Source organism: Carex rostrata, chromosome 9 (assembly GCF_964058835.1).
Source record: "Carex rostrata chromosome 9, lpCarRost1.2, whole genome shotgun sequence".
Lineage (NCBI taxonomy): Eukaryota > Viridiplantae > Streptophyta > Magnoliopsida > Poales > Cyperaceae > Carex > Carex rostrata.
In genome coordinates this window covers 404,408-431,758 of record NC_135926.1, presented here as the reverse complement: position 1 = coordinate 431,758, position 27,351 = coordinate 404,408, and the positions used below count along the sequence as shown (strand labels likewise).

Here is a 27,351-nt window from a genome sequence, read left to right as displayed (position 1 = left end):
CATTGCTCTAAGAAATCAACTTAGCCATCAATAATGGACTTGAGCAAGAACCAAAAATAGAGAAGAAAGGAAATCAAAATACCACAATAACTAGATTATCGGCTTAGAGCCTGCCTTACACAAACCTTTCTCTAGCACTCATGCAAGCACGAAGAGAGAGAGAGAGAGAGAGAGAGCAGAAACAGCAGATTTATTTCCAGAAGATCCTTGACTTGAATCTAAAAGTTACATTGGAGTTGGAGCGTATAAAAAGCCTACCAGGCTAAGCCCATAACGGCCCATCAGCGGTAATGCTAAGCACGTGTCAAAGTCGCTGGTGAAGGATAACACAACTTGCTAAAATTCAGAACCTTTTTTAGTCCACGTCCTAAAATTTTTACACATTACATCATTACCATTAAATAAAGTATTCACAAGATTGACACATCACACCAGACCAGGTGTCTCCATTGAATTAACCAACAGTTTTTCTGCAATGGTTATTCGGAGGGTACAGACAAAATTATCATCGCCGTCTGAGATCAAATCAAATACGATTGCTGAATGTTGATCCACATCCATATAACAGTAGTTTATCACATCAAATTAATAATACAATGAACCATCCTCTTTGTATTGATCAAAAAGAGCATTTAAACTTGTATCTTTCTTCTAGGAAGAAAATTATAGTATTCTAATAAAAAGATGTGTGACATATACAACTTTGTGAGATCATGAAGCGTAACAATGATCCTATGGAAGATCAAAAAGAATAAAAAGAAAACTGAAAACTACCTACATGTTAAATATGTTCTTAGATCAGTTTAGCCCACCTTCTGGGGGCTGCACATTAGCTGCCTCACCAGCTTGCCGCCTCTGCCGTTCGCGCAGGTACAAAACAGTTATGAGGCAAGCTAAAAGGGTCAAGATGGTTGCATTTCCTTCATCCATCAGAATACCCTCTACCCATTCCTGTATTCTCGGATATGTATCTGGCAGTACATCAATGAAACTTACCTGACACAAATTAAAAATAAAAAACTAATAATTAGAACTATCCTGCCAGGAATAAAAAATATAATTTTATGCTAGTAACTAAGGAAGTTGACAAGGATTTAAAAAATTATAATTAAGAATTAGCCTCAGAAGTAAAGTACTTGCCAATCATTCATACTCGATCTGCAAATTGAATTATGAAACATAATATTTTATGTTAAATACAACAGCTATTAGTTTCCAATAAAATTAACACTATTTGAGCTATGTGAACATTGCAACAACCCACAAAGTTAAGGTACACGACTAGTAGAGCTAAAACTACCAAAGCCTCAAATCCTAGAGGTGCTGTTCAGTTGCTAACCTACACAGCAAGCTGGCCAAAGAGTTAGGTTTAGGTAACAATTTCTTGATCCACTAGTGGATTGGTTTGGGTCCAGTACGATAGGTCAATTACTTTGGGTTGCATCCCTTGACCAAACTCCCATATAAGCCAATAGCTTTAGTTCTTCCGTATTAACAAAAGAAGAAAACAAATATGTATCACAAGAAAACAATATTCACATGCGACCCATGTAAGTTTGACATACTGACCATCAAAACCGTCCACAACCAATATATCAGATACTTAATGACCTGATTGATTTCCAGGTTTTAGGGTCAGTATCTCTTGACCCTATTGGCAGATCACGTCAGATCTAGCCCCTTATGGTGTTAAGTAATAATAATAATAACAACAACAACAATATAATAATTTTGTTATTAATAATTATAATAATAAACAATAATGAGGAGGGTTCAAATGCCTCCATTTTTTGTGCCTCCACCATGCCTCCATTTTTTAAAACGTTAATAACTCAAAATTTAAATCATAAACTTCAAAATAAAACCATTAGATGTAATCTATACTATTATATCTATGCTCAAATTTTTTTATCACATTTGGTATTCTTTTTATGTGAATCAATTAGTTGAAAAATCAACGTCTAGAAATTATCCACATTAGTACGTTTTTACAAGCTCTTGATGATAACCAAAACAAAGTTGAAATGTCATAATATTTTACAAGTGCATAGATAAAATGATGTAGATCATATCCAACAGTTTTATTTTGACTTTTAAGTTTTAAATTTTGAGTTATTAGCGTTTTAAAAAATGGAGGCATTTGAACCCTCCTCAGCAATAATAACATAATAGCAATAATAATAACAACAATAATACTAATAGTAATAATAATAATTCTGTACACCTGACCAATTGCTGTCCCAAGAAGATATTGAAAAGAAGTCTCACCACAAAAGTTCCTGCATAGTTTTTCCTGACCCAAAGGCTGAAGAGGGCGAGCGTAACGGGCAGCTTGGCAGCAGCATCCACCTCAAGGGCCTGGTCATAATACCGCTTGGCAAGATGGAGATCCAATGGAAGGCCTTGACCGTGCTCATGCATATACCCCAGGTTGAACATAGCCTGAGCGTTTGATTGTGACTGTGCATGTAAATAAGCTTCCGCTGCACGGTCATAGTCTCTTTCTATACCCTGTTGATATGAGATTACAAAATTGAGAGAGACGAGTCATCCCAACATCTTTCTAAAGACTGACACCAAACAGGATCTCAGCACCAATACAGGATAAGAGCACTTATGGTTTTATTTATTATCAAGTAAATGACCTCCATCCACCTATTTATATATAATCTAACATTGTGTATGGACTAGATAATTTATAATCAACAATACCGACAAAAAAAAAATTACGTGTATTTTATAATAAAATATATTGTTATACTTTTCGATTGCAGTATTGTCTTTAGAAATGCTCACAGTTTTGGCTGTACTATATGAGATAAGGATGCCAACAACTCAAGTGTCCCATGGATTGGACCTTTTTTTTACATGGGCGACCAAATTCATGGATTGCACATTTATTGCACATTTAAATCTAACTGCTAGAATAGCAAGAAAAAAACTTACTCTGCCATAATAATATGCATCTCCAATAAGCAATGCTGCATGTTCATTGCCTTGCTCAGAAGCCTGCCACCAGAGAGAGTGGGCACGGAGGTGGCGTTCTGTGTTAGAGCAAAATCCTGCAGACTCCCCCATGCACATGCTCTGTTCTCCATACCTGTAATGCTCCCAATTTTATTATTGAATAACTTATGCAACAAGTTAGCACACAATCAGAAATTTTCAGATTCAGGTATTGTTCACCTATAGTCAACGCAATCAAACCCCAACGTAGATAACTAATTGGTGGCAAAGAAGAAAACCAACAAGACTATAATTCTGGATGTTCCAGATTAGAATGAAGCTATTGCACATAGAGAAGTAAGACGTGGCTGGATTTTCAAATGTTGACACAAGCCAAATAGGATTCTTGCGACTATTGCATGAACTAAGTTTAGCATTGTGACTGCCAAATATATGGATATCATAACTGAAGATACCAAAACAGAAATTTGCTTAAACTTGTTAATTTCTACCTGTCAAGTATCCACGCTGCATTGCTCTGAGCCACCTCATAACCTAGTTCTGCCATGCGAGAGTATAAAAATAGTGCTTTTCCAATGTCACCCTTAAGGTAGGCTTCCAGGGCCCATCTTGAGAGAGAGCTCCATGGTCCTCGTTCAGCTACCGTTTTGAATAATAATGTAGCCTAAAAGAACACATTTGAGAAAGATCAATAATTATAACATATTATATGAGTACATTATTGGGTAAAAATACCATCTTCACAATAGAAAGGACTGTTCTTCTATACAAAACAACCTGAGCAGCATTTTGTAGAGTACTTGTGCAATTACTATTTTTATATATGTTGTGAGGTCCTGATAAAACAGCTGCTGAATGAATAGAAAAGGGAAAAAAAAAAAAGGACCATTTGAAGATTTTTCTTGAGGCCAATCCCTTTTTGGAACAATTTAGCGACTTGGTAGAGGGCCTTGGGTTGGCCCGCATTGGCTGCAGCTAGAAAGAGGTTGCATGCCGTCGCCACATCTCTCTTTACACCAAGGCCCTTGAGATATAACACTCCTAGGTTATAGTGTCCCCCTGGCTCCTTGTGCTCAGCTGCTATATGAAAGTATTCCTTTGCCTACACACAAATGAAGTAAAAAAACAAAACTAAGCATGAGACTTACAGGATGGGGTTCACTTCAAGCAAAATCTACTGTTCAACAAACTTAGCTGGTTTTCCAACAAATAAGAGAGCACAAATAGTATCTGCACACTGTATACAAAACACAGACTAAATGATCCTTCATAGTAATTAACAAAATGACAGACCTTAGTCAAGTTTTTCTCCTCCACCCCATAGCCTTTGACATAGAGGTAGCCGAGCCCATTATAGGCCGAGTAATACTGCTGCTTCGCTGCAAGAGAGAGCCACTCAAAGGCCTTGGTGTAGTTTCTCTCGACCCCAGCCCCACGTGCATAAATCTCCCCCATCAGCTCCATGGCCCGTGTGTCTCCCTTCTCCACTGCCTTTGAAAACCAGTACCTCGCCTTTGCATGATCACGCCTATTGTTATATGATAAACTTTGGTTACTTACCAGGGTAGCACTTCAAACAATAGAATTGACTTTCTATACCTTCTGAAACTTCTAGAGATATTGGCCCGTACGTGGAAACAGAACAGGAGATTCCGACTTAAGAGAGAGGGATAGTGCTAATACGTAGTAACAGTATTCAGTTTTGACAATAATACTTGGATGGGTGATAGTGCTATTAGTGGACAGACCTGAGGCCACGAAGACCATAGTAGTAGAGAAAACCAAGCTTGTACATGGCAGGGGCATTACCACGCTGCGCCTGGTACTCCGTTATCTGGAAGTCCTCATCATCCTCTCCACGCGACTTTCGCAGGACCTCCCGGTTCTCCTCAGTCCCGCTGTGCAGCCTTACTGCCTCCATAACAGGTGGCTCCTTTGACATCAAAAATCCTGTAAGAGCTGCCTCTGCCAGCTCAGCATACAACACAACTGCCTTCTCGTACATCTGCAATAAAAGGTAGGATATGTTGCAATCATACAAGAAAACATTGTAAAACTCGAACCCAGATAGAGTGTCCATACTTTATTGCATGCTTCCTTTGCAGTATTTACAGACATTTGGTCTGAGAAAGAAAGATCTGAAAAGCCATTGCAAAATCTGATTAGCATGGTTTAGGCATCTTGTCTATCCTCATTGCCAGTACCATGCCAGTTTTGATGGCTGAAGAAAGCAATTAGACTATTAATTTGACTGGTAATATGCTAAATTAAATTTTGTGTGGGTTTTTTTTTTTACAGAACACAATTTAATACTCAAATAATCATTAACAAGCAAAAAAAACAGAAAATGCAAGTAACTGCCTAACTCGTACAGTCATACAAAGCGGTAGGATTGATGACAATATCAGACACCATAACTTGTATGGTCATCCTAGGTAACATCCTCATGAAGTCTTCTTCAAAAGGCAGGAAGCACTGATTGTATGCCAGTAATCAAAGGGCACATCTGTATTAAATTATCTTGTTTCTTGGACATTTAATTCAGTACAGCTGCAACATACCAATCATGCTAACATTTGATAAGCAGCAATGCTTAGCATCTTAATATGTGTTCTTTCTTTTTGTTTTGTTTTTTTAACTTACAATGCTTTATAATTTCAGAAGTGATCATAGTAATAATGGCCACAGGAATGCAATCTAACAGTGACAACATACAATCCACTAATGCAGTAATTTCCAAACAAGTAGCAGCATTTTTTACCAGAATAACACCAAAAGTGAAAATTTGGAGCAATTGTTTCTCTTTTGTTCAGTTTCTATAATTACTAATATTACTTACTTCTTGCCTGAAGTAGGAATAGGCCAGCGCCATCTTGGAGTGCAGATCGCCTCCATCAGCTGCAAAACTATGGTACATAAAATGCCTACCCCGATCAGGTTTTCTCAACACCCCGGCACCATACAAAAACCCTATAACCGACTGTGCGGCTGGTACCCCAGCAGCAGCTTCCGCTGCAATTTGAGCAGCAGCAGCTGAGGCAGCCGCAGGATCACCGCTAGAGAAGGAGGTGATCAGATCAGATAGAGAAGAGCTAAACTCATCGGAATTACTTAAATCAGACGAAGTCGGATCTAAAATAGAGAGCCAAGGGTCGACGAAGGAGGCGGAGAGAGATGTGAAATCGTCCCATTCTGACTCGGAGGGGAGGGAATCGGAGGAGTAGTCTTTGATTATATCATCATTAGTAATTACGAGCACGAAGGGGCGCACGGCGGCGGTGAGGCGGAGGAGGGGAAGGAGGAGGAGGAGGAGGCGGATGTAGGGGAAGGTAATTCGCCGTGGCATCGAGAGAGAAGAGGCAGGATTAGCAATCAGACTAGGTGTTTCTAAAATCGATTATACTATACGGTTTACTGGTGGAGAAAGACTAGGAGTCTTCACTGACAAGTGGGACATACGCAGTTGAAAGAAGTATCTAGATCAAGATGTCAGTTGATAGCTTTTTAACGCTAATAAGTAATAGGATTAGAAAAGGAGAACGTGTTTCCAGTTATCTGATTGGCTGCTAGCCTGCTTGATTTCCAATTGACGCTGTATAACCTGTAGTTTTTTTTTTGGGGTGAGACTGAGAGGTTAATAATAATATAGCCTTGCTGTTAGGATTCTCAAGTCCCGTAAGCGGTTCATCGACTTAATTATGATATACCGACAACTCCCACAACAGTATTTAATATGCCTATCAAAGATCATTGTGTAGGGTATACAGTCGTATATATACACATTTATAGTCAAGACTAATATATGATTTAATTTGTACTAACAAGAAATTGGAGGAATTTCATGTCTCTAAGAGTTTCCAAATTATATATGTTGTTCCCTTAAACTTCATAATATCATATTTATCCTTTCAAATTTTAAAAAATCACAAATTTATTTTAATTATTATATTTTTCTATTAAAACTCATTTTAAATTTAGAAAGTATTCATTTTGTCATTTTTTAAAAAATAAAAATATGTAGTATATGTAAGAAAATTGTTCAGTCTTCTAATTAGCTAATTTTGACGGTAAATAATTTAATTTCTTACTTATAATGCATGCACAAACTTATACCAAAATTTCATTGTGTATGTATTACAAGTAGATAAATAAACTATTTACTTTTGAAAACCAACAAATAGAAAATTATATAATTTTCTTACATGTACTGCATATTTCTATTTTTTAATGAATAATAAAATGACAACTTTATAAATTCAAAATGAGTTTTAATAGAAAAAACTATATTCATTCTCTCACAAGTCTTCAATCTTCCAATTGTGCAATTATGAACCTCACACGTCTCACCGATCTTCTAACAAAGTATCAACACACGTAGGGGCGGACCCAGGATTTTCGTGTGGGGAGGGGGGGTGCAAAAAATATTGAATCGGGTTTAAATAGCTTATCGGATTTAAACCCATTAATAACTAATTGGGTACTCGATAAAAAAAAAAACAATGTTTTGACTTATATTTTCCAATATCCTGACTTATAATTTGATCCTATAACTTATAATTATTATTACCAATCATAATAAAAAAATATATTTTTTTGATTTTAATACTAAATTTAACCCGAATTACAAATCAAACATCCAGAGGGGGGCAAAAAAATTTCCAAGGAGAGGCAAAGTCGATCGGTACCAATAAATCACCACAGCTGCCCCCCCCCCCCCCCCCCCCCCCCCTCGTGCTACAATAGATTTTCCCTTGAACACACATACAATCCAAATGGTGATCTTCTTATATGTGTTGAACCACGACTTAGATCCCGATTGTCAACTTCGACAAAGTTATCATGATAAACCTTGATACCAAATCATGTTGAGTATATACACTATATTTAAACTAATTTTATTACACACTCGAAACAACTCTTACAACTACTTGAACAATTTGAGTTTGATGGGTTATGTGTTCATCAGGTCCCCTTTACGATATACGTGCACACTGTTTTAATATTTGTGCGTGTCCGCTTTAATATTTGTGTGGATCAAATGGACACATAATCTATTGAACTCAAATTTGAGTCTCATAAACATTGGATATAACTTATTGAGTAAGGCTTAGGTGCTATGGATAACATAAGGCCTTCCATGCTGTAGCTTCAAAACCTATCATATAAATTTCAAACTTCAATCTAAGTAGCTCAGTAAATTGGTTATATAATAATGAACTTGTAGAATACCAATTTTTATTATTTTTGAATTTTTTTTTTTTACTATTTTTTATAATTTATGAAAGATAACAAAAAAATGGTCTAAAACATTAGCAATTTTTTTTATCATATTTCATAAATCACAAAAAGTAGTAAAATAATTTCAAAAAGAGGAGGGTTCAAATGCCTCGATTTTTTGTGCCTCTACTATACCTCAATTTCTAAAAGCTTTAATAATTCAAAAAATTTAAACTTAAAAGTCAAAATAAAACCGTTGGATATGATCTACATCATTTTATCTATGCATATATAAAAAATTATGATATTTCAATTTTATTTTGATTGTCATCAAGAGCTTGTAAAAAACGCACTAATGTGAATAATTTCTAGACGTTGATTTTTGAACTTATTGATTCACATAAAAACAAAATTGAAATGTGATAATTTTTTATGAACACATTGAGAAAATAACATAGATCATATCTAGCAGTTTTCTTTTGATTTTTAAGTTTTAAATTTTGAGCTATTAAAGTTTGGGATCGACTAACAGTCCCCCTACTTCAGTCCCCTATCTGTCTCTCGCACTAAAAGACAAAAAAAATAGTTAAAACGTGCTAACTACTACCAAAGAACAAGATTAATGCTATTTTATTAATAGTCAAAACGAATAGTATTTATACCTACCAATTTATAGTATTCATACTTATTATCAGAACCATTCGTCATATGTAAACACAAGCTGGAGGGGACCAGTAACGACCAGGGGGACCGCTGACGTCTTATGACAGCCTGGATTGGGGACCGCAACCGTCCGAAAGCGACATTTGCCAAGATTGGGGACCACTACAGCGAATCTATATATTATTTATATCTAAATAAAGAAGTATTCATATCTAAACAAATGAAGTATTCATACTGACGATTACGAAATATTCATACATGTTTGAAATAATTTATACAATTCAAAAATTCATTGTCAGATTTATCTCTCTCACCCCACCTCTTCCAAGAAGTATTCATTTCTAACATAAAGTATGCATATCTAACAAATGAAGTATTTATATCTACTTGGTCAAATTTTGTTGTTACTGTGATGCATATGTTTTACCAATTTTTAAGACATGAAGTATTCATATCTACTTGGTCAAATTTTAGTGTTACTGTGATGCATATATTTTACCAATAGTTAAGACATGAAGTATTCATATCTACTTATTTGTGCTATTATTTTTTTCATCCACACATCATCTGATTTATTGATATCTAAAATACTTAGTATTCATACTTAAGTGTGAAAGTGTGTATTGTTATGACATGAAATATTCATACTCAAGTGAGCTTGGTTAGAGTTCTCAAGTAATTTAAGAAGAACTTTCGCCTGATCCGAGGAGGAGATGGAGATAACGATTTTACCTAATCGCCTGATCGATAGAGAAGGAGGAAGAACTTTAGCCTAATCGTCTGATCAGAGGAGAAGGATGAACTTTATCGGAGGCGGAGGAAGAACTTCAGCCTGATCACTTGATCGGTGAAGAGGCAAGGTGGTGTGGGCAAGAGAGTGATTTTGAAAGTTCGTTAGAAATTTGAGGTTGTTAGAAGGTGGATTAGGACTTCGTGGATAACTTGAGATAAAGATCTATTAGGTAGTTAGGGGGACGAATAGGGGACCAATTTGCGGAGTACAAAATCTTTACTCTTAAAGTTTAAATAAATGGTGGTACAAAAAATGAAGGCATTTGAACCTTCTTCTTTCGAAAATAGTAAAATTGATATTCTACAAGTTCATTATATAACAAATTTACTAAACTATTTTTATACAATAATTTTTTAAAATCGTAACACGTGTGCTATTTATAACACCTAAGCCTTACTCAAACTTATTTGATATACTTAGTGCACATAGATTATAATTTATTTGGACTCTTGCTTATAATTAATTGCTCACTAAATAAAAGTGGAGACATTAATACGTAAATCTCAAAGCTCAAATAAAACTGGTCCTAGCGCTATCCCCGAATAGAGACCGAGATATATCAAATAAATAGAGACCGAGATCTCAGAGGATACGCACTCGAATACTCAGTTAACACTTAACAGGGGGGGCATGAAGTGAATAGAGACCGAGATATATCTAACCGTGCATCTATTTTTGAGTGAATGACTGACGGCTAGCTAGCTAGTGCCTAGTGGTGTCCAATACCATCAATTAAATTAAGTGGCTCTGATCTAGAGTGAGAAAAATGGTACTGTACGTAGAGCTGGATCTATCACGAAATGGCACAGTACGTATGTCAATTACGCACCGTGACTTATGTGTTGAGCTTGATAGGTTATATGTTTTGGGATTCCGAGGTTAGAATCCAGTGGATTCATCTTTGAAGTTGCAAAATGTACTGGACATTTTAAAAAAATTGTAGCATAATTATATTTCTTTTATATCGTCAAATTAATATTTCTTTAAAACAACATAGTCTATTTTTTTTTGTATAATTGAACGCACCAAATTGTCTAATTTATTATTTTGGAAGATGTTCACGGGTCCTCAAACTCCTAATGAGTTGATGTCGAAACCTACCACCGTACCACCCCACCAAGATAATTTTTTAATATTCAAAGGGACCAAGAGTCAATTAACTATGTACTATATATAATGACACTGTCACATTCACATACCAGTTGGGATATTTATTTTATGGTCTTTTTCTTTTTAAATTAACTACGATTGGCAGAGACTTTTACACAGGATTTTGGTTCAATTATTTGAAAATTTTAAGTTATAAGTGCTCTGGTTACGTATATGGTTTTTTTCTTAATTGATCTTCTTAAAATTATATGCAAAACAAATGAAAACATATAGAAATATAGAATTTCGTCAGTGTTATAATTTAATATTGCCTTTTGTACATTGGAAGGGGGAAAAAACATCATAATACGTATACAGATCCCACCACAAAGGAAAGAGAAAAAAGGAACTAAAGTTTGAAACTAATATAAGACATTAAAATAAACAAACCTTAATTAAAAAAGATAACAGAGCCAGCAAAAATTAAAGTCAAATATCATGCAATTAAGCGAGTTTATTATTACACCAATCATACATGAAGTACCAGGGCATCTCTTATATATATATATATATATATATATATATACTGCATGCCCAGTTCAATTAATATGTATCATTGTAGGACTAACAGAAAATACTAATTAACACCATATATAGACTATAGAGAGGTAATTAAACATCAGCTCGATCATTCAATGAAACAACAACATAAATCTCCAATGCCAATGAGGAGGATCATGCTGCGGTGACAGCAATCTTCATGCCGGACTCGCAGTGGCCGGAAAAGTTGCAGATGAAATAGTTTGTTCCTCTGGCTAGCGTGATGCGATCGCCGCCTGACGTGTAAACCCTGGCACCTCTTGGTGTCTTGCAGCTATTGTAGCCTGCGGCGTTAACCGAGACCACGTTGTGGATTGATGGGCTGTAGTTGAAGACTAGCATGTAACAAACAATGAATGGATTAACGAATTGTTAGACGTCATCAACTAATGATCATAATATCACTGTAAACAATTTCTGATGTCTAAAAAAAACGACGATTTAATCTCACCGAGTACATCACCGGCCTTGAAACGCCTGCTTTTTGACCAACTGCCTGAATTGAAACCCCAACCTCCACTGTCTCCGACTGTATAGACGGCCGACTCGACCACCTCACTTCCTAAAATAAAGCACAGGAAAACCAATCCAAGAGCCATTGTCACCTTGTTAGCACTACCTCTTCCCATGGCCATCGTGTACGTCTAATTAATTTCTCTAACAAGTGTTGATAGTGTTTGGTGTTGCAAGTGTTGATAGTGCCGTGGTCCGCTATTTATAGCACAATTTTTGATTTGCCAATATAATTGGGACCCATAAATGACGACCGGACGGAGTCACGAGTGTGCTCTCAGTTGCTCTGTTTGAATTCTTTTCTGCAATTCCCAGTTTGTTTCTTTTTTAAAATAAAAGAAAAATAAGAGATTGATCTTTGCGTTAATACTGAGCATATTTTATGAAGTAATTAAGTTGCTTCAGGAGAAATAATTGTATTGACTTGACATAATAGCTCATGTTTACTATTTCCATCATTGTATGTGCATGTTTAATGTAGTTCATATTTAAATAAAATTTAACAATGTATTAGTTGAAAAGGCATTTGATATTTGCTTGCATTGTACAAGTTCCGGCGCTAGGTGCATTCTTACTTCTTAGTAAAAGTAAAAGAGCCCGTTGAAAAAGAGATCGGCTAACCACCCACAATGATAATATTTTGGAGCGCAAGGGGTTCAATCCAGATTCATTGGATGAGATGGATACAAGAACGTCGTGTAGCGAGTCAACAACGGTTGGAACTTGGAAAGGATGTTTGACTTGCGAGTCCTTAGTGGTGACCCGTTACACTATGTCGCGGTCAAATCTGAAACAAGGGATCCTCTTATTGGTGGTTTGCACGAAGAACTTTTGTGTTTAAAATTGAGCTAGTGGGAAATGTGGGCTCGTTGGAAGAAACAAATTAAGCTACCTTTGGCTAATTGGTTGGTTTTAAATCATTTCATTGGAATTGGATGCTAGACAAACTAATGGTAACTTACCTATTATTCGCAAGAAACAAATCGGTTAAAAAGTCAGAAGCAAATGGAGGTCATCTTTTTGTGAAATTTTGTTTCTTTCCAAAACAAAGCGTAAATATTTGATAACAAAATGATAAATTTAAATTAGCTCATGCGCAAATAATTCTGTGCATCCGATCCATAGAAGAGAATAACAATTTAATTCATCATTTAAATTTTGAATTTTTAAAATTAAAATATCATGTCCTATGTAAATTAGTTATACAAGATCAGACCTCATTATAATAGGTTTGTGCTGTTCTTACTTAAAATTCAAAAACCGCCTTAAAATAAAATAGGATCTACAAGGATAAAAATACTTAACAACATTGATATCCATCCTTGCAAATACTTTTGTCAGTAATAATGATACTTTCGGAATAAACAATTTATGTTTACTTATTCGTGAAAATATATAATAATTTTTTTATACTCACGAATACTCACTCACTAGTCATCCTAGCACTGGTTGTATGAATTTAAGTATATATACTTGTAATCTTTGTCTGGACCCACATAACTCATAACAAACAATTATTAAAAGTTAAAAGTTCCTAGCTCTATGTTTGTTACAACACACGACATCAACACCAACACCAACCAAATCACAATTAAGTACTTCAACCCTCATTTAAATTAACATAACTTGATGGGCTTATTTGAAAATTTTAGTTTGTACTTATTCTTTGAGGAAAGTTTATTGTGTTTGCAACTTTGCATTCACATGTAGCACAGTAGTTTGTATAATTTGTTTGTTCAGTTATTGCTATTATAATTTATATAATCCGCTCTATTAGTGCGCTTAGCACTGAGGTTAGTGGCTCTTGTTAGGCCACATTTTCTCCATTAATTGCATGTGCAAAATGCTAAATGTTTCAGCCTTTATAAACACTTTCACTAGCAATATATAACGTCTGCACGGCTTTCCCGCGCAAACCAAACTATGACCCTTTTACTCGAAAAAAGTTTCATTAGTCTTTAAAAACATTAAAGAGTCGAAGATATATGTAATTACGATTAACCAGGAATAATACATACTCGGGCCATTCTGCGTATCTAAAATGTGTTGGGAATTATAAAGGTCAAACAATTACGTCTTATCTAGAGATTAAACAATTACGTCTCATCTAGGGTCAAACACTTACACCCCGGAGAAGAAGAAACAATCCTCACCTTAATCTAAGACCGTCCTATGCCAAAGAGACCCAAACATAATCTTTAGTGCGGAATACAATACCTAATTCCATGTCGTTTGCCATGAAATATCAAACCCTAGGTTGGAGAAGCAACCGTCTCCGTGAGCACGAGACAAGACTCTAGCAAGCTATTCCCTTCTCGCCCTTTTGGTTGAATCTTAGATTAGGTCTTCTAAAGCAACAAGATCGCCCTTAAGAAATCATTTCTGAGTTTCTAATGGATTTCTCCTCTCAATTCTTTGATGGTGGAAGAAGGGAGAATGCTCTCAGAATTCTGTCTAAGAATAACCTCTTTTAAGAATTCTGAGTTGAGTTGGTTCATCTTGTGCCTTGGGGACCCATCTATATATAGTTATACACTTCTGGCGACACGAGTGCGGGTGGTTCACCCGCACTGGGTCAAAACGTGTCTAAGTAACCGCCTTAAAATTCAGCCCTGAATTTTTCCCAAGTCCTGAGTGCGGGTGGTTGACCCGCACTGGAGCTCAGTGCGTCCGCACTACACTCAGACATTTTTCTGCATTGAACTTTCAAAAAATCGACTAAGTCCTCAGTGTGTCCGCATTGCGCTCGGACTTTTTCCTGCGTTGTTCTGAAGTTCCCAAAAAAATGGCTAAGTACTGAGTGCGGGTGAGCCACCCGCACTGGGCTCCCAAAAATTGGCTAAGTCCTGAGTGCGTCCGCACTCAGATCCAGTGCGAGTGAGCCACCCGCACTGGGCTCCCAAAAGACTCTCAAAAATTGGCTAAGTCCTGAGTGCGTCCGCACTCAGATCCAGTGTGGTGAGCCACCCGCACTGGGCTCCCAAAAGACTCCCAAAAATTGGCTAAGTCCTGAATACGTCCGCACTCAGATCCAGTGCGGGTGAGCCACCCACACTGGGCTCCTAAAAGACAGTTTTCTCAATTGCAAATTTCAGAATCAGTCCATCAATGATTTGATCTTTGCCCAAATTGTTCTACACACTTGTGGACCACATCCTATTGAATACATTGATTGTCTAATATCTTAAATCCATATTAGATCACTTTAATTGTGACAACCATATATGACAGTAAACAATTCATAATTATATTACATATATGCTCAACGTTGGATTAAGATCCAACAATCTCCCACTTGAGCAATATGTTATACTATTTTAATTATGTATTGTCAACCTTATGTGCGCACATACTTTTCTGTTATCCTTATGTATTCCCAAACCAATTCTGTCCATCAATTACATTAGCAAAGGACTAAAGAAACTTTCGTCACATTTATTTTAGTCGTGACTAGACCATCAATAATCACAGTACTAACATAACCAAATGACATGAATCATGATGTGGATGTGTAGCATAAAAATTACACGCAATTGTGATCTTACGTGCCAATTTCTAACTAGGTCTCCCACTAAAATCTTGAAATCGAATTTCATAAACTTGTTGTAAAATGCAAAATTCAAATAAACAATTCGCAAATCACATACTCAAATGTAAGGTCAAAAAACTAAATTAGAGACAGAATGTATACAACAATTCTTTTGCAATGACATGCATATAACAAAAATAACTTGTTTTATTATCCAAAATTACAAAATAGAACATCAGAATAGACAAAAATTGGACTCCCACTAAAACTGAATTTCCTCAATAGCAATTACCCCCATATGAGCAACATGCTCTTCAAACTTATTGGGCGGTAATCTTTTCGTATGTGGATCCGCTAACATTGAGTCCGTCCCTATATGTTCTATTGTCAACTGACCATTCTATACTCTTTCTTTTACAACCAAGAACTTAATGTCAATGTACTTAGACTTTGACAAACTTCGGTTGTTATTTGCATATAGCACAGCCGAATTATTGTCACAATACAATTTTAGTGGTCTCTCAATAGACTCCACTATACGCAGCCTAGTAACAAAATTGCGTAGCCATACACCATGATTTGATGCCTCATGACATGCTACAAATTCTGCGGCCATTGTGGAAGATGCTATAAGTGATTGTTTAGCACTCTTCCATGAAATAGCCCCTCCAGCTAACATATAAATGTAGCCGGATGTAGATTTCATGCTATCTTGACATCCTCCAAATTCAAAATCGGTATACCTAATGACCTCTAACCTGTCTGATCTCTGATATGTGAGCATGTGGTTTTTTGTTCGCTTCAGGTACCTCAAGACCTGTTTGGCTACTTTCCAATGATCTAGACCTGGATTTGATAAGTATCGGCCCAACATTCCAGTGATGAACGCAATATCTGGACGCGTACACACTTGTGCATACATGATGCTCCCAATGACTAAGGCATATGGATTTTGCATTACTTCATTTTCTAAATTATTCTTTGGGCACTGGCTGAGACTGAATTTGTCTCCTCTTGCCACAGGGATATGTCCTGGTTTACTGTCTTGCATGCCATATCTTTTCAGAACCTTTTCGATATAATTCCTTTAGGATAAAACTAATATACCTTGGGTTCTATTCCTCAGTATTTCAATCCCTAGGACAAATGATACATCACCAAGATCTTTCATCTCAAAATTCTTCATCAGAAATTTCTTGGTCTCATGCAACATATTTATATCATTGCTGGCAAGCAATATGTCATCCACATATAAAACCAGAAACATAAACTTACTCCCACAGAACTTGAGGTATATACACTCATCCACAAGATTTGCCTCAAAACCAAATGAGATAATCACATTGTGGAATTTGTAATACCATTGCCTAGACGCTTGCTTTAGCCCATAGATGGATTTCTTGAGTTTGCATACCATAGACTTTGCGTCTCCCGACACATAGTTTTCTGATTGCACCATATAGATTGTTTCCTCAATGTCACCATTGAGAAACGCAGTCTTAACATCCATCTGATGAAGCTCCAAATCGAAATGTGCAACTAATGCCAATATAATCCTTAAAGAGTCTTTCAATGAAACTGGAGAGAAAGTCTCTTTATAATCGATGCCTTCCTTTTGTGTAAAACCCTTAGCGACAAGACGTGCCTTATATTTCTCCACATTACCTTTCGTATCCTTTTTGGTTTTAAATATCCATTTACAACCAATGGGTCTCGCTCCTTTAGGTAATGGGACAATTTCCCAAACGTCATTGTCAGCCATAGATTTTATTTCCTCATTCATGGCATCGATCCACTTTTGAGAGAGAGTCTTTCATGGCTTGTTGAAAATTTATGGGGTCATTTTCTAACATATCAACATCAAACTCATGCTCTTGAATGTAAACTACATAATCCGAAGATATTGCAGACCTTTTTATCTCTAGTGGACCTTCTTATTGGCACTTCTAAATTTTCTTGAGGGTTTCCAGCATTGTCTTGAACAATATGGCCAACAACAGCATCATCCAGAATTTCTGGAATTTCACTTTGTGTTGTTTGATCTTGTTGAGTTTGGTCTTCAATAATGGTTTCATTTTCGATAATTGTATTTTGAGTTAAAATGAGTTCAATATCCACAAAACTCTCAACACCCGTGGGAATGTTTTCACATTCCTCTTCGAATTCAAAATTCCCCCCACAAACTCAACATTCCAAAAAATTTTGCATTTCCCGTCTTAAAAACTGAATATTCTATGGAATTGTAAAACTTATAGCCCTTTGACCGCTCGGGATACCCAATAAAATAACAACTAATAGTCCTCTCATCCAGTTTCTTTTCTTGAGGCCTATAAGGCTTTGCTTCAGCTGGACATCCCCACACACGCAAATGTTTCAAATTAGGCTTTCGTCCATTCCACATCTCATATGGGGTTTTGTTAGTTGTTTTAGTGGACACTCTATTTAGGATATATGTTGCTGTTTTTAAGGCTTCACCCCATAGATTCTTTGGTAAAGTAGTACGACTAATCATACTTCTTACCATGTCCTTAAGCGTTCGATTGCGCCTCTCAGAAACACCATTCATTGCCGGCAAACCGGGCAATGTATACTGAGGCACAATCCCGCATTCATCTATGAAATGTGCAAAAGGCCATTTACACTGTTCACCTGATCCATCATATCTACTGTAATATTCACCACCACGGTCAGATCTAATGGCCTTAATGCGTTTGTTAAGTTGTAACTCAACTTCTGCTTTGAAACTTTTGAACATGTCAAAGGCTTCTGCCTTTTCTTTAATTAAATATATGTAGCCAATCATCTATAAAACTAATAAAATACCGGTGACCATTTCATGTAGCCGTTGGAAACGGACCACAGATATCGGTATGAATTAATTCCAAGACTTCCAAACACCTATTGACTTCATATTTTCTGAAATTGGTTTGTTTCCCTTTTATGCAATTAATACAATCACCAAAATCTAAAAAATTTAAGGGTTGGAGAATGTCATTTGACACAAGTCTTTTAATTCTATGTTTAGAAATGTGACGTAATCGCTTGTGCCATAATGTAGCTGAATTCTCATTTGTTAATTTTCTTTTCTTACTATTTGTATCCACATGCAAGGTTTCAATATATGAGTTATTGACATCCAAAGAATATAGATTATCATAAACAGAAAGAAAACCAGAACCAACTTGATTTGAATCATGAAACAAACTAAAGTTTCCATTTCCAAAAGTACAAGTAAATCCATACTTATCCAATGCAGAAATAGAAATTAAGTTACGTCTTAAAAGACGGTACAACAAAAGTCTCATACAAATTCAAATAAAATCCTGATTTTAACAATAATCTGTATGTCCCAATAGCCTCCACCTCAACTTTATTGCCATCGCCAACAAAAATGAATCTTTCATCATCACTTGGCTTCCGACAATTTAGGCAGCCCTGCAAAGATATACTTATGTGAGTAGTTGCACCTGAATCTATCCACCAAGTATATCTAGATACAGAAGATAAATTAACTTCCGTACAAACCATAACAAGAGATTTATCTTTCTTAGCACGCCATGCGTGATAATTCTGGGAATGAATCTTCTTGTGTCCAACCGCACCACAGAAGTAACAGGCATTTTCTGAAGTGACAACTTTCTTGCCCTTATCCTGTTTCTTGTTGGTGGTTACTGCAGCATCCTTATTATCCTTATTCTGATATGATTTCTTACGCTTAGCTGAAGCCTTAAATTTAGAAGTAGTAGCAACTTGTGCACTTTCTGTCTTATGTTGTTTCAGTTTTTCCTCTTCTTCCACATAATGGGAGATGAGTTCATTGAGTGGCCATTTGTCCTTTTGACAATTGTAGCTTACCCTAAACTGTCCAAAGTGTGGAGGAAGGGATATCAATACTAAGTGCACCAAGAGATCATCAGAGATCTCCAACTTAAGTGCCCTTAGCTTTGAAACAACGTTAGACATCTCCATGATGTACTCCCTAATACTTCTCTTATCTTTATACTTCATTGAGATAAGTTTAGTCAAAAGTGTACCAATTTCAGACTTTTCATTCTTGACAAACCTTGTCTCAACTTCAGCCAAAAATTCCTTAGCATTAGTAATCGTATCAGAAATCGAGCCTCTAAATGCCTCTGGAATTGACCTTTTCATAATCATTAGACTCACTCTATTAGATCTATCCCACTTTTCCTCAACCCTTATTTCTTTTTCGGTTGAGGTATCAGTAATTTTGGGACGATCTGTTCTGAATGCTAAGTCTAAATCCATGACACCGAGAGTTATCATAACACTCTCCTGCCAATACTTGAAATTGGTACCATTTAACATCGGAATTTCTTTTAGGCTAGTAGTAATGCTAGCTGAAAATTTCAAACAAAAAACACACAAAACAACCACGATTTAGCAAAACCCTACCCGACTACCCGCCTACCCGTACCCGCTTACCCGACTACCCGTACCCGTGCCCGGGTATAGGCGGGTACCGGACTCAATGATTCGGGAAAAAACCCGCCCAACCCGTACCCGTTTTACCCGTACCCGTCTACCCGCACCCGTTTTACCCATACCCGCACCCGTTTACCCGACCTACTTTACCCTTTTACCTGTGTACTTTTACCCGTTTACCCATTACCCTTTACCCGTTTTTTTTAAATTCAAAATTCAAAATTATTTTGCCGCCGAAAAAAATAATATTAAAAACAGAAAAAAAAACTAAAAAACAGTATTAAAAAAAAAAAAAAAAAAAAATACCCGTACCCTACCCGCCCTACCCGACTACCCGTACCCGAGGTACCCGTACCCGTACCCGTTACCCGGGACGGGCACGGGTTTGAAACGAGTAGGGTACACTTTTTTAAAACCCTACCCGACCTACCCGTACCCGCCTACCCGACTACCCGCCCTACCCGTACCCGCCCTACCCGACCTACCCGACTACCCGCCCTACCCGTACCCGCCCTACCCGACCTACCCGACTACCCGCCCTACCCGTACCCGAGGTACCCGTACCCTACTCGAATTCAATCCACTATCTTCCGGAGGGCCGATAAATGATTGCTTCCATTATATGTACACTTGATTTCCTTTTATATAATGAATTTAATTAATCTTGTCAAAAGAGGCACCGGAGGGTACAATAATGACTCAATTAATCAATTCAAGATATATACAACTACAATGCCTTTATAAGAATCATAATCTATACCAAATAACATAAACAAAATTACAATTTAAATAATTATAATTGCATCATAACAATTGTATTTATTTTCAGAATTTTCCCGAGCCCAGTGCGGACGCACTAAGGATGAGTGCATCCGCACTGCACCCAAATTTTTTTTTTTTGTTATCCGAATTTAGGGAAAATCCAAAATAATTTCAATTGTTATGTTGAATTAAGACACGATCTAGAGAGAAAATTTAAAATTGGAAGCACCTTAAATAACCTTTCAAATTTAGAAAGTTCTTTCTAAATTTGTAAATGTCGTTTCAGAAAATTTATTAAAAAATAAACTTTCCAAAACCCTAATTCCAAAATTGTCCAGAAAATTACCAAATGAATGGCTTGCGGAATTTCATGTGTGCCATGGTTAGAGGTGCTATCGGGTCGGGTCGGGTCCGGGTACTATTATATTTGGACCCGGACCCTAAAAGTGTTCGGGTCCAAATTTCGATCCATATACTTATTTGTTTCAAATCGGGTCGGGTCCGGATCTGGATACCTATCTACCCGTAGATATTTCGGGTCCAGTCTTTCGGTTCCGGGTAGATAGATACCCGTAACTTGTTTGTGGATTATCGGGTCCGGTTCGGATACGGGGCGGTTCCGGATCCAGAGCGGGTATAGGTCACAACTCCAAAGTATTCGAGAAATTATTTACATTTAAATATAATTATAATTTCTTAAACATCTCATATAATAAATCATTACAATATAAATTAAAAACTACTGCAAAATAAAAATTATACTATTAATCATGTTTATAAATAATAAAATATATCATGCTACATAGCAAAATAAAAATAATAACTCTAAATTATTAGTTGGTTGTTGGTTGTTTGGAGTACTCATGGTGTAACAAAAAATATTGAATTCAGTTTTTTGTTAATAGCTTTTGAATTCAGGAGGATGGAGGAGATATAATTTTTAGAAAGTAAAATATTAAAGATGATGATTTCCTTTTCTATAATTCAAAAAAAATCTATGAATTGAATGTAATAGAAGAAAAAAGGTATAAAATAAGCTGGTTATGGAAGAATAAATTTGACAATCATGTGTCATGTGTCACATGTGTATAATATAGAACAAAAATTAAAGGGCGTAATTAAAGGGCTAGTTAAGGATGTAATTAAAGGGTAGTGTAAAACAGTAGCATAAATTTGGTTAAGTTTTATCAAATTATAGCTCAGCTGAAATATATTATCTAACACAAAAACTTGATGCAGAGTTATTAATATATATTTTATCAGGTATTTATACGGGTATCGGGTCGGGTCCGGTTATGGGTCGGATAATTAAATGATACCCATATCCTACCCATTACAGTATCGGTTCCGGTTCGGATCCGGGTCCGATATTAAATTATTAATTTTGTACCCATACCCATAATTTAATCGGTTATATTTTTTAAACCATATCCTATCCAAATTAATCGGATCCGGGTCGGATCCGGTTCGGTTCCGGATCGGATCCGGGTAATCGGGTAAAAGTAGCACCTCTAGCCATGGTAGGCTACATAACCATTCCAAGACCGAATCTTGATTAAGGTTTTGCGATTTCAAATAGAAATCTTCGAGCAAACCCTAACCAACTTAATATCTTAAAAAATCTGAGCAATAAGGATCTTAATCAAAAAAAGAAGTTTTGTGCTTCCAAACATAAATTTTCAGAACAAGAAAATCAAGAAAAATCCGAAAAAACGATGAAAAAATAAATTCCTAATTCTCTCTAGACCCTTAAAGACCTAATCCTTCGGCATAGGAAGGCTCTGATACCACTTGTTGGGAATCATAAAGGCCAAACAATTACGCCTTATCTAGAGATAAAACAATTACATCTCATCTAGGGGTCAAACACTTACACTCCGGAGAAGAAGAAACAATCCCCACCTTAACCTAAGACCGTCCTATGCCAAAGAGACCCAAACATAATCTTTAGTGCGGAATACAATACCTGATTCCATGTCGTTTGCCATGGAATATCAAACCCTAGGTTGGAGAAGCAACCGTCTCCGTGAACGCGAGACAAGACTCTAGCAAGCTATTCCTTTCTCGCCCTTTTGGTTGAATCTTAGATTAGATATTCCAAAGCAACAAGATCGCCCTTGAGAAATCATTTCCAAGTTTCTAATGAATTTCTCCTCTCAATTCTTTAATGGTGGAAAAAGGGAGAAGGCTCTTAGAATTCTGTCTAAAAATAACCTCTTTTAAGAATTCTGAGTTGAGTTGATTCATCTTGTGCCTTGGGGACCCATCTATATATAGTTATACACTTCTAGCGACACGAGTGCGGGTGGTTCACCTGCACTGGATTCAGTGCGTCTGCACTGGGTCAAAATGTGTCTAAGTAACAGCCTTAAAATTCAGCCCTTAATTTTTTCCAAGTCCTGAGTGCGGGTGGTTGACCCGCACTGGAGCTCAGTGCGTCCGCACTACTTTCAGACATTTTTCTGCATTGAACTTCCAGAAAATCGACTAAGTCCTCAGTGCGTCCGCTCTGCTCTCGGACTTTTTCCTGCATTGTTCTGAAGTTCCCAAAAAATTGGCTAAGTACTGAGTGCGGGTGAGCCACCCGCACTGGGCTCCCAAAAATTGGCTAAGTCCTGAGTGCGTCCGCACTCAGATTCAGTGCGGGTGAGCCACCAGCACTGGGCTCCCAAAAGACTCCCAAAAATTGGCTAAGTCCTGAGTGCGTCTGCACTCAAATCCAGTGCGAGTGAGCCACCCGCACTGGGCTCCTAAAAGGCAGTTTTCTCAATTGTAAATTTCAGAATCAGTCCATCAATGATTTGATCTTTGCTCAAATTGTTCTACACACTTATGGACCACATCCTATCGAATACATTGATTGTCTAATATCTTAAATCCATATTAGATCACTTTAATTATGACAACCATATATGACAGTAAACAATTAATTATTATATTACATATATGCTCAACGTTGGATTAAGATCCAACAAAATGAGCACGGTCATTTCTTGTTCAAGGAATATTCCAAAGAACAGTTGGGACGAATTAAGAACAAGTACTTGAAATTTTGAATTACAAGAAGAACAGAAAATAAGACCGCCAATCGTAATACAGCAAAAGAATCAATTGATATTTCTCTCCTTGAAACTATTATTATTCAGTACGACTTAAACTACAACCAATGACGCTTTACAACATCAACTAATATGCTGTAATTGCAATCCTCATCCCCCCATCGCAATGACCGGCGAAACTGCAGATGAAGTAATTGGTGCCTCGGCCGATAGTTATGCGGTCGTTACCGGAGTTGTAAACCCTAGATCCAGCTGACATTTGACAATTATTGTACCCAGAAGCATCTACTGCCACCACGTTATGGATGTCCGAATTGTAATTGAATTCTGTCGAAACATATGCCATAAAAAGCAGAAATTAAGAGAACAGAGAAAATGCAAAAGAAAATTTGGAGATTAATTGATGAAATTAACTGTTATAGAATAAGCTGTTCATATAAATTCCTGCTCTATTCTATGTTAATTGGGATTTGGGAAATGATTCTCAGTTTATCAGAATAGTACTATAAAGTGGCTGGAAGGCTACAGTTGACACAAGAACCAGAGCTATCAATATGTTAACAAAAATTGATCCAAAGAATATGATAACATAAAAACAGCAACACGGCTAAATTAACAAAATATATTAAAATTACACAAGTATGAATTCTACATTGCTTTCATAAAGTTTGGGAAACATAATTTGTTAACCGAAAAATATTTCCCATAAATATGTTGTACTTAGTTTTTTTTTTCCTTGCATTCATGCCAATATACAGGAGCCACATTTCATCCTCAATCTAAGAAACTTACCGAGTTCTACTTACAGAACAAAAAAAAAGGGAAAAAAAAGCTCACCAAGTATGTCGCCGGAACGGAAGCTCTTTCCTGCCAGCCAGCTGTCAGCGCCAAAGGACCAGCCATTGTTGTCACCAACTGTAAACACAGCTGCATTGTTGGTATCACTCTGAATTAGAAGACACAAGAAAGCTAACCAAAGCGACAATTTGTTCATGGTTGCACTGCCCCTTTCCTGAACTGTTAGGAGAGAACTAGTTGTTTTAGTGTTTGTATGTTGTGAGGCTGCAGGAGCAGATCAAGCTAGGGAAGATTTATAGGTCGCTTTTATCGTACAGGACAGGTTGGCTTTACAATACTAAATTAATTTGTTGTTAATTATCACTAGGCCATCAGAAATGTCATATAATTAAGTCAAAATTTGCTCAAATGTATTAGACTGTACAACAGAATAATATTGGGGGATAAAAACATGCATGTATGCGCTGGTCATTGTTGTTTTGCTTTAAGCAAGAGAATGGTTACTTGTGACTTGTGAGCCTTGAAATGTGACCATTAATCTCCAAGGCCTTCTTTGCGTGAAGAGGCAAATAGATGCACAATATGTGTGAGCAAAACTTTAGGCGGGGAACTATGTTTTGGAAAATACTATAAATAATGAAAAGAGGAGGGTTTAAATGTCTCCGTCATGTCTTCATTTTTAAAAACTTTAATAACTCAAAATTTAAATCTTAAAATTCAAAATAAAACCGTTGGATATGAACTACATCATTTTATCTATGCACGTGTAAAAATTATGGTATTTTAACTTTGTTTTGGTTGTCATCTTGAGCTTGTAAAAATGTATACTAATGTGGATAGTTTCTAGACGTTGATTTTTTAACTTATTGATTCACATAAAAGCAAAATCAATATGTGATAATTTTTTATGGGCACCTATAAAAAATAACATAGATCACATCTAATGATTTTATTTTGACTTTAAAATTTTAAACTTTGAGTTATTTAAGTTTTTAAAAATGAAGACATGATGGAGGCACAAAAAATAGATGCATTTGAACTCTCCTCTAATGAAAAATAAAGTATGGATAACTATCCGTACGTTTTTATAATATGTAAAGCATTTATTTAATAATTATGAGTTATGATAATTGTCCTAAAAAATTTGTCCATTTCAGAAATTAAAATTCCAATTTGTGCATGGTCTATCATTTCAAAGCTTTTGAAGGATAACCAACTTATTGATTGAATACAAATACCATCTACTCATGACATTTACATGACGGACACACAGTTTTAGACTTTTAGTCTTTTATATTAGTATTGATAATATTGTCAAAACTCAAACGAAAACTAGAAAAACAAAATTTCCAAAAGCCAAATTTGAAGTCATCTATCATTTGCCATAATCAAGAGATTATGCGTTTGTAACTTTGTATAGAACAATTAATTACGTGTCTTTTTTTATCCATAGTATAGGTTAATTAATTAATGATGTTAACTAAGTTGACGGATTAATATTTTTAACCGATATATGCGATAGCACTAGAAAGTCGCATTTAACATAATATATATGCGTCATATATACCTCAATCATTCATATAGGTAATTACAATTTCCATGAAATCATCGATATAAACAATATCGGTTTAAACCTAAAATCCACTAATTAAATCGGGAGAACATATTTTGACTGACTTCATTCTCTGAAATATATATATCTAAATACAATTTATTTCGCTATTCTGAGCAGTGTTCTAAATAGCGCCGCTATAACATTTTTGGAGACTAAACGCTAAGCTATGGAATCAAAACACGCTATTTGAGCTACAAGCACTATAGCGGTAGCGGTCCGCTATAGCGCATAGCGTGTAGCACAAATAGCGCGCGCTATGCAACATGAGTTTTTTTTTTTTTTTTTTCAATTTATATGGGCTTTAAATAAAGGCTCATATTGGATTTTAACTGTATTTTTCTTTTTGCAATTAACGTACTACGATTTATATTAAACTATTAATTATTAAATGAGAAATCCATAAAACGAAATCAAATAAGGAAGCTACAGCGCGCTATGCAACATGAGCTGTTTTTTTTCCTTTTTAATTTATATGGCTTTAAATAAAGACTCAGATTGAATATATTAAAATATTTCTTGAAGTAACAAAATGATACTTACTATATGTTAGTTTGAATATTTTAAATAGATTAAGATAGTTAATTATGCCATGATGTCTATGTTATTTTGAAATTTAAATAGAAAAAAAGATAGATTATGTTATGATGCTGAATATATTTTGAATAGAAAAATATCGATAGTTTATAATATTAGTATTACTATGGATATTTTGAGTCGCAATTTGGACTTTATATTGGTTCAATATGAATATTATAATTTTTTAATCAATTTGATGTTATTTATTGTTTATGAGACTTAGATAATGTTAATATTTAGTACAAATATATGATATATTTTTTATAAAATAAAAAAACGCTATGTAGCATAGCTTTTGCTATAGCAATGCTATTCGCTATAGCTTTTTTTTTTAGGCTTCCCGCTATGACGCGATAAACGCTATTTAGAACATTGATTCTGAGAGACATTTTACCAAATAATATTATCACCTTTTCAAACTATCAACTAGTAATTAAATGGCAAGCTATTTATATATTGAGATGATATTTGAGAAATTCTGAATTATTCTTAATGACGCAGAATGATGAGGTACTTCTAATAAAAACTAAAAACCAACTTGGACTCAGACTCAGACTTGGAGTATGTACGGTTTAATTGTTCTTCAATCTTATAGAATAATTATTTACAAGTTTCAAGGAGGAGGTCCCACTAGTTCATCATTTTCTATAATGATTAATTATATTATTTAATTATGTTATTTTTTCTATTAAACTTTATTATGTTACTATTTTTTAAATTTGTC

The 27,351-nt window shown here is 35.8% G+C and overlaps 3 protein-coding genes and 1 pseudogene across 4 annotated transcripts; all 4 read right to left on the bottom strand.

Annotated features, from left to right (window-relative positions):
- Positions 1-570: 570 nt before the first annotated feature.
- EBS5 (HCP-like superfamily protein) lies at positions 571-6,420 on the bottom strand. The gene is made up of 8 exons (XM_078308083.1): positions 5,807-6,420; positions 4,716-4,972; positions 4,261-4,495; positions 3,854-4,069; positions 3,459-3,631; positions 2,947-3,100; positions 2,269-2,511; positions 571-996 (listed from the first exon to the last, which is right to left on the bottom strand). The coding sequence occupies exons 1-8, from the start codon at positions 6,311-6,313 to the stop codon at positions 799-801; spliced, it is 1,983 nt and encodes a 660-aa protein (XP_078164209.1). The 5' UTR covers positions 6,314-6,420; the 3' UTR covers positions 571-798.
- A 4,970-nt stretch (positions 6,421-11,390) lies between these two features.
- Positions 11,391-11,988, bottom strand: LOC144559555 (basic blue protein-like). The gene is made up of 2 exons (XM_078308618.1): positions 11,781-11,988; positions 11,391-11,664 (listed from the first exon to the last, which is right to left on the bottom strand). The coding sequence occupies exons 1-2, from the start codon at positions 11,962-11,964 to the stop codon at positions 11,465-11,467; spliced, it is 384 nt and encodes a 127-aa protein (XP_078164744.1). The 5' UTR covers positions 11,965-11,988; the 3' UTR covers positions 11,391-11,464.
- A 6,653-nt stretch (positions 11,989-18,641) lies between these two features.
- On the bottom strand, positions 18,642-22,621 carry LOC144559317 (uncharacterized). The gene is made up of 2 exons (XM_078308330.1): positions 22,546-22,621; positions 18,642-19,732 (listed from the first exon to the last, which is right to left on the bottom strand). The coding sequence occupies exons 1-2, from the start codon at positions 22,565-22,567 to the stop codon at positions 18,642-18,644; spliced, it is 1,113 nt and encodes a 370-aa protein (XP_078164456.1). The 5' UTR covers positions 22,568-22,621.
- A 1,144-nt stretch (positions 22,622-23,765) lies between these two features.
- Positions 23,766-24,698, bottom strand: LOC144559314 (basic blue protein pseudogene; annotated as a pseudogene). The gene is made up of 2 exons (XR_013513119.1): positions 24,476-24,698; positions 23,766-23,965 (listed from the first exon to the last, which is right to left on the bottom strand). The product of XR_013513119.1 is annotated as a basic blue protein pseudogene (transcript).
- Positions 24,699-27,351: the final 2,653 nt, after the last annotated feature.

Excerpts from the sequence above, each read along its gene's own strand:
- EBS5 (XM_078308083.1), bottom strand. The coding sequence starts at position 6,313 with ATGCCACGGCGAATTACCTTCCCCTACATCCGCCTCCTCCTCCTCCTC. Across the intron at positions 4,973-5,806 it reads ATTCCTACTTCAGGCAAGAA|ATGTACGAGAAGGCAGTTGT; the intron begins GTAAGTAATATT and ends CTTTTATTGCAG. Across the intron at positions 4,496-4,715 it reads TATGGTCTTCGTGGCCTCAG|GCGTGATCATGCAAAGGCGA; the intron begins GTCTGTCCACTA and ends ATATAACAATAG.
- LOC144559555 (XM_078308618.1), bottom strand. The coding sequence starts at position 11,964 with ATGGCCATGGGAAGAGGTAGTGCTAACAAGGTGACAATGGCTCTTGGA. Across the intron at positions 11,665-11,780 it reads CAAGGCCGGTGATGTACTCG|TCTTCAACTACAGCCCATCA; the intron begins GTGAGATTAAAT and ends GTTACATGCTAG.
- LOC144559317 (XM_078308330.1), bottom strand. The coding sequence starts at position 22,567 with ATGGCAAACGACATGGAATCAG. Across the intron at positions 19,733-22,545 it reads GGCAAACGACATGGAATCAG|CTAGCATTACTACTAGCCTA; the intron begins GTATTGTATTCC and ends TGAAATTTTCAG.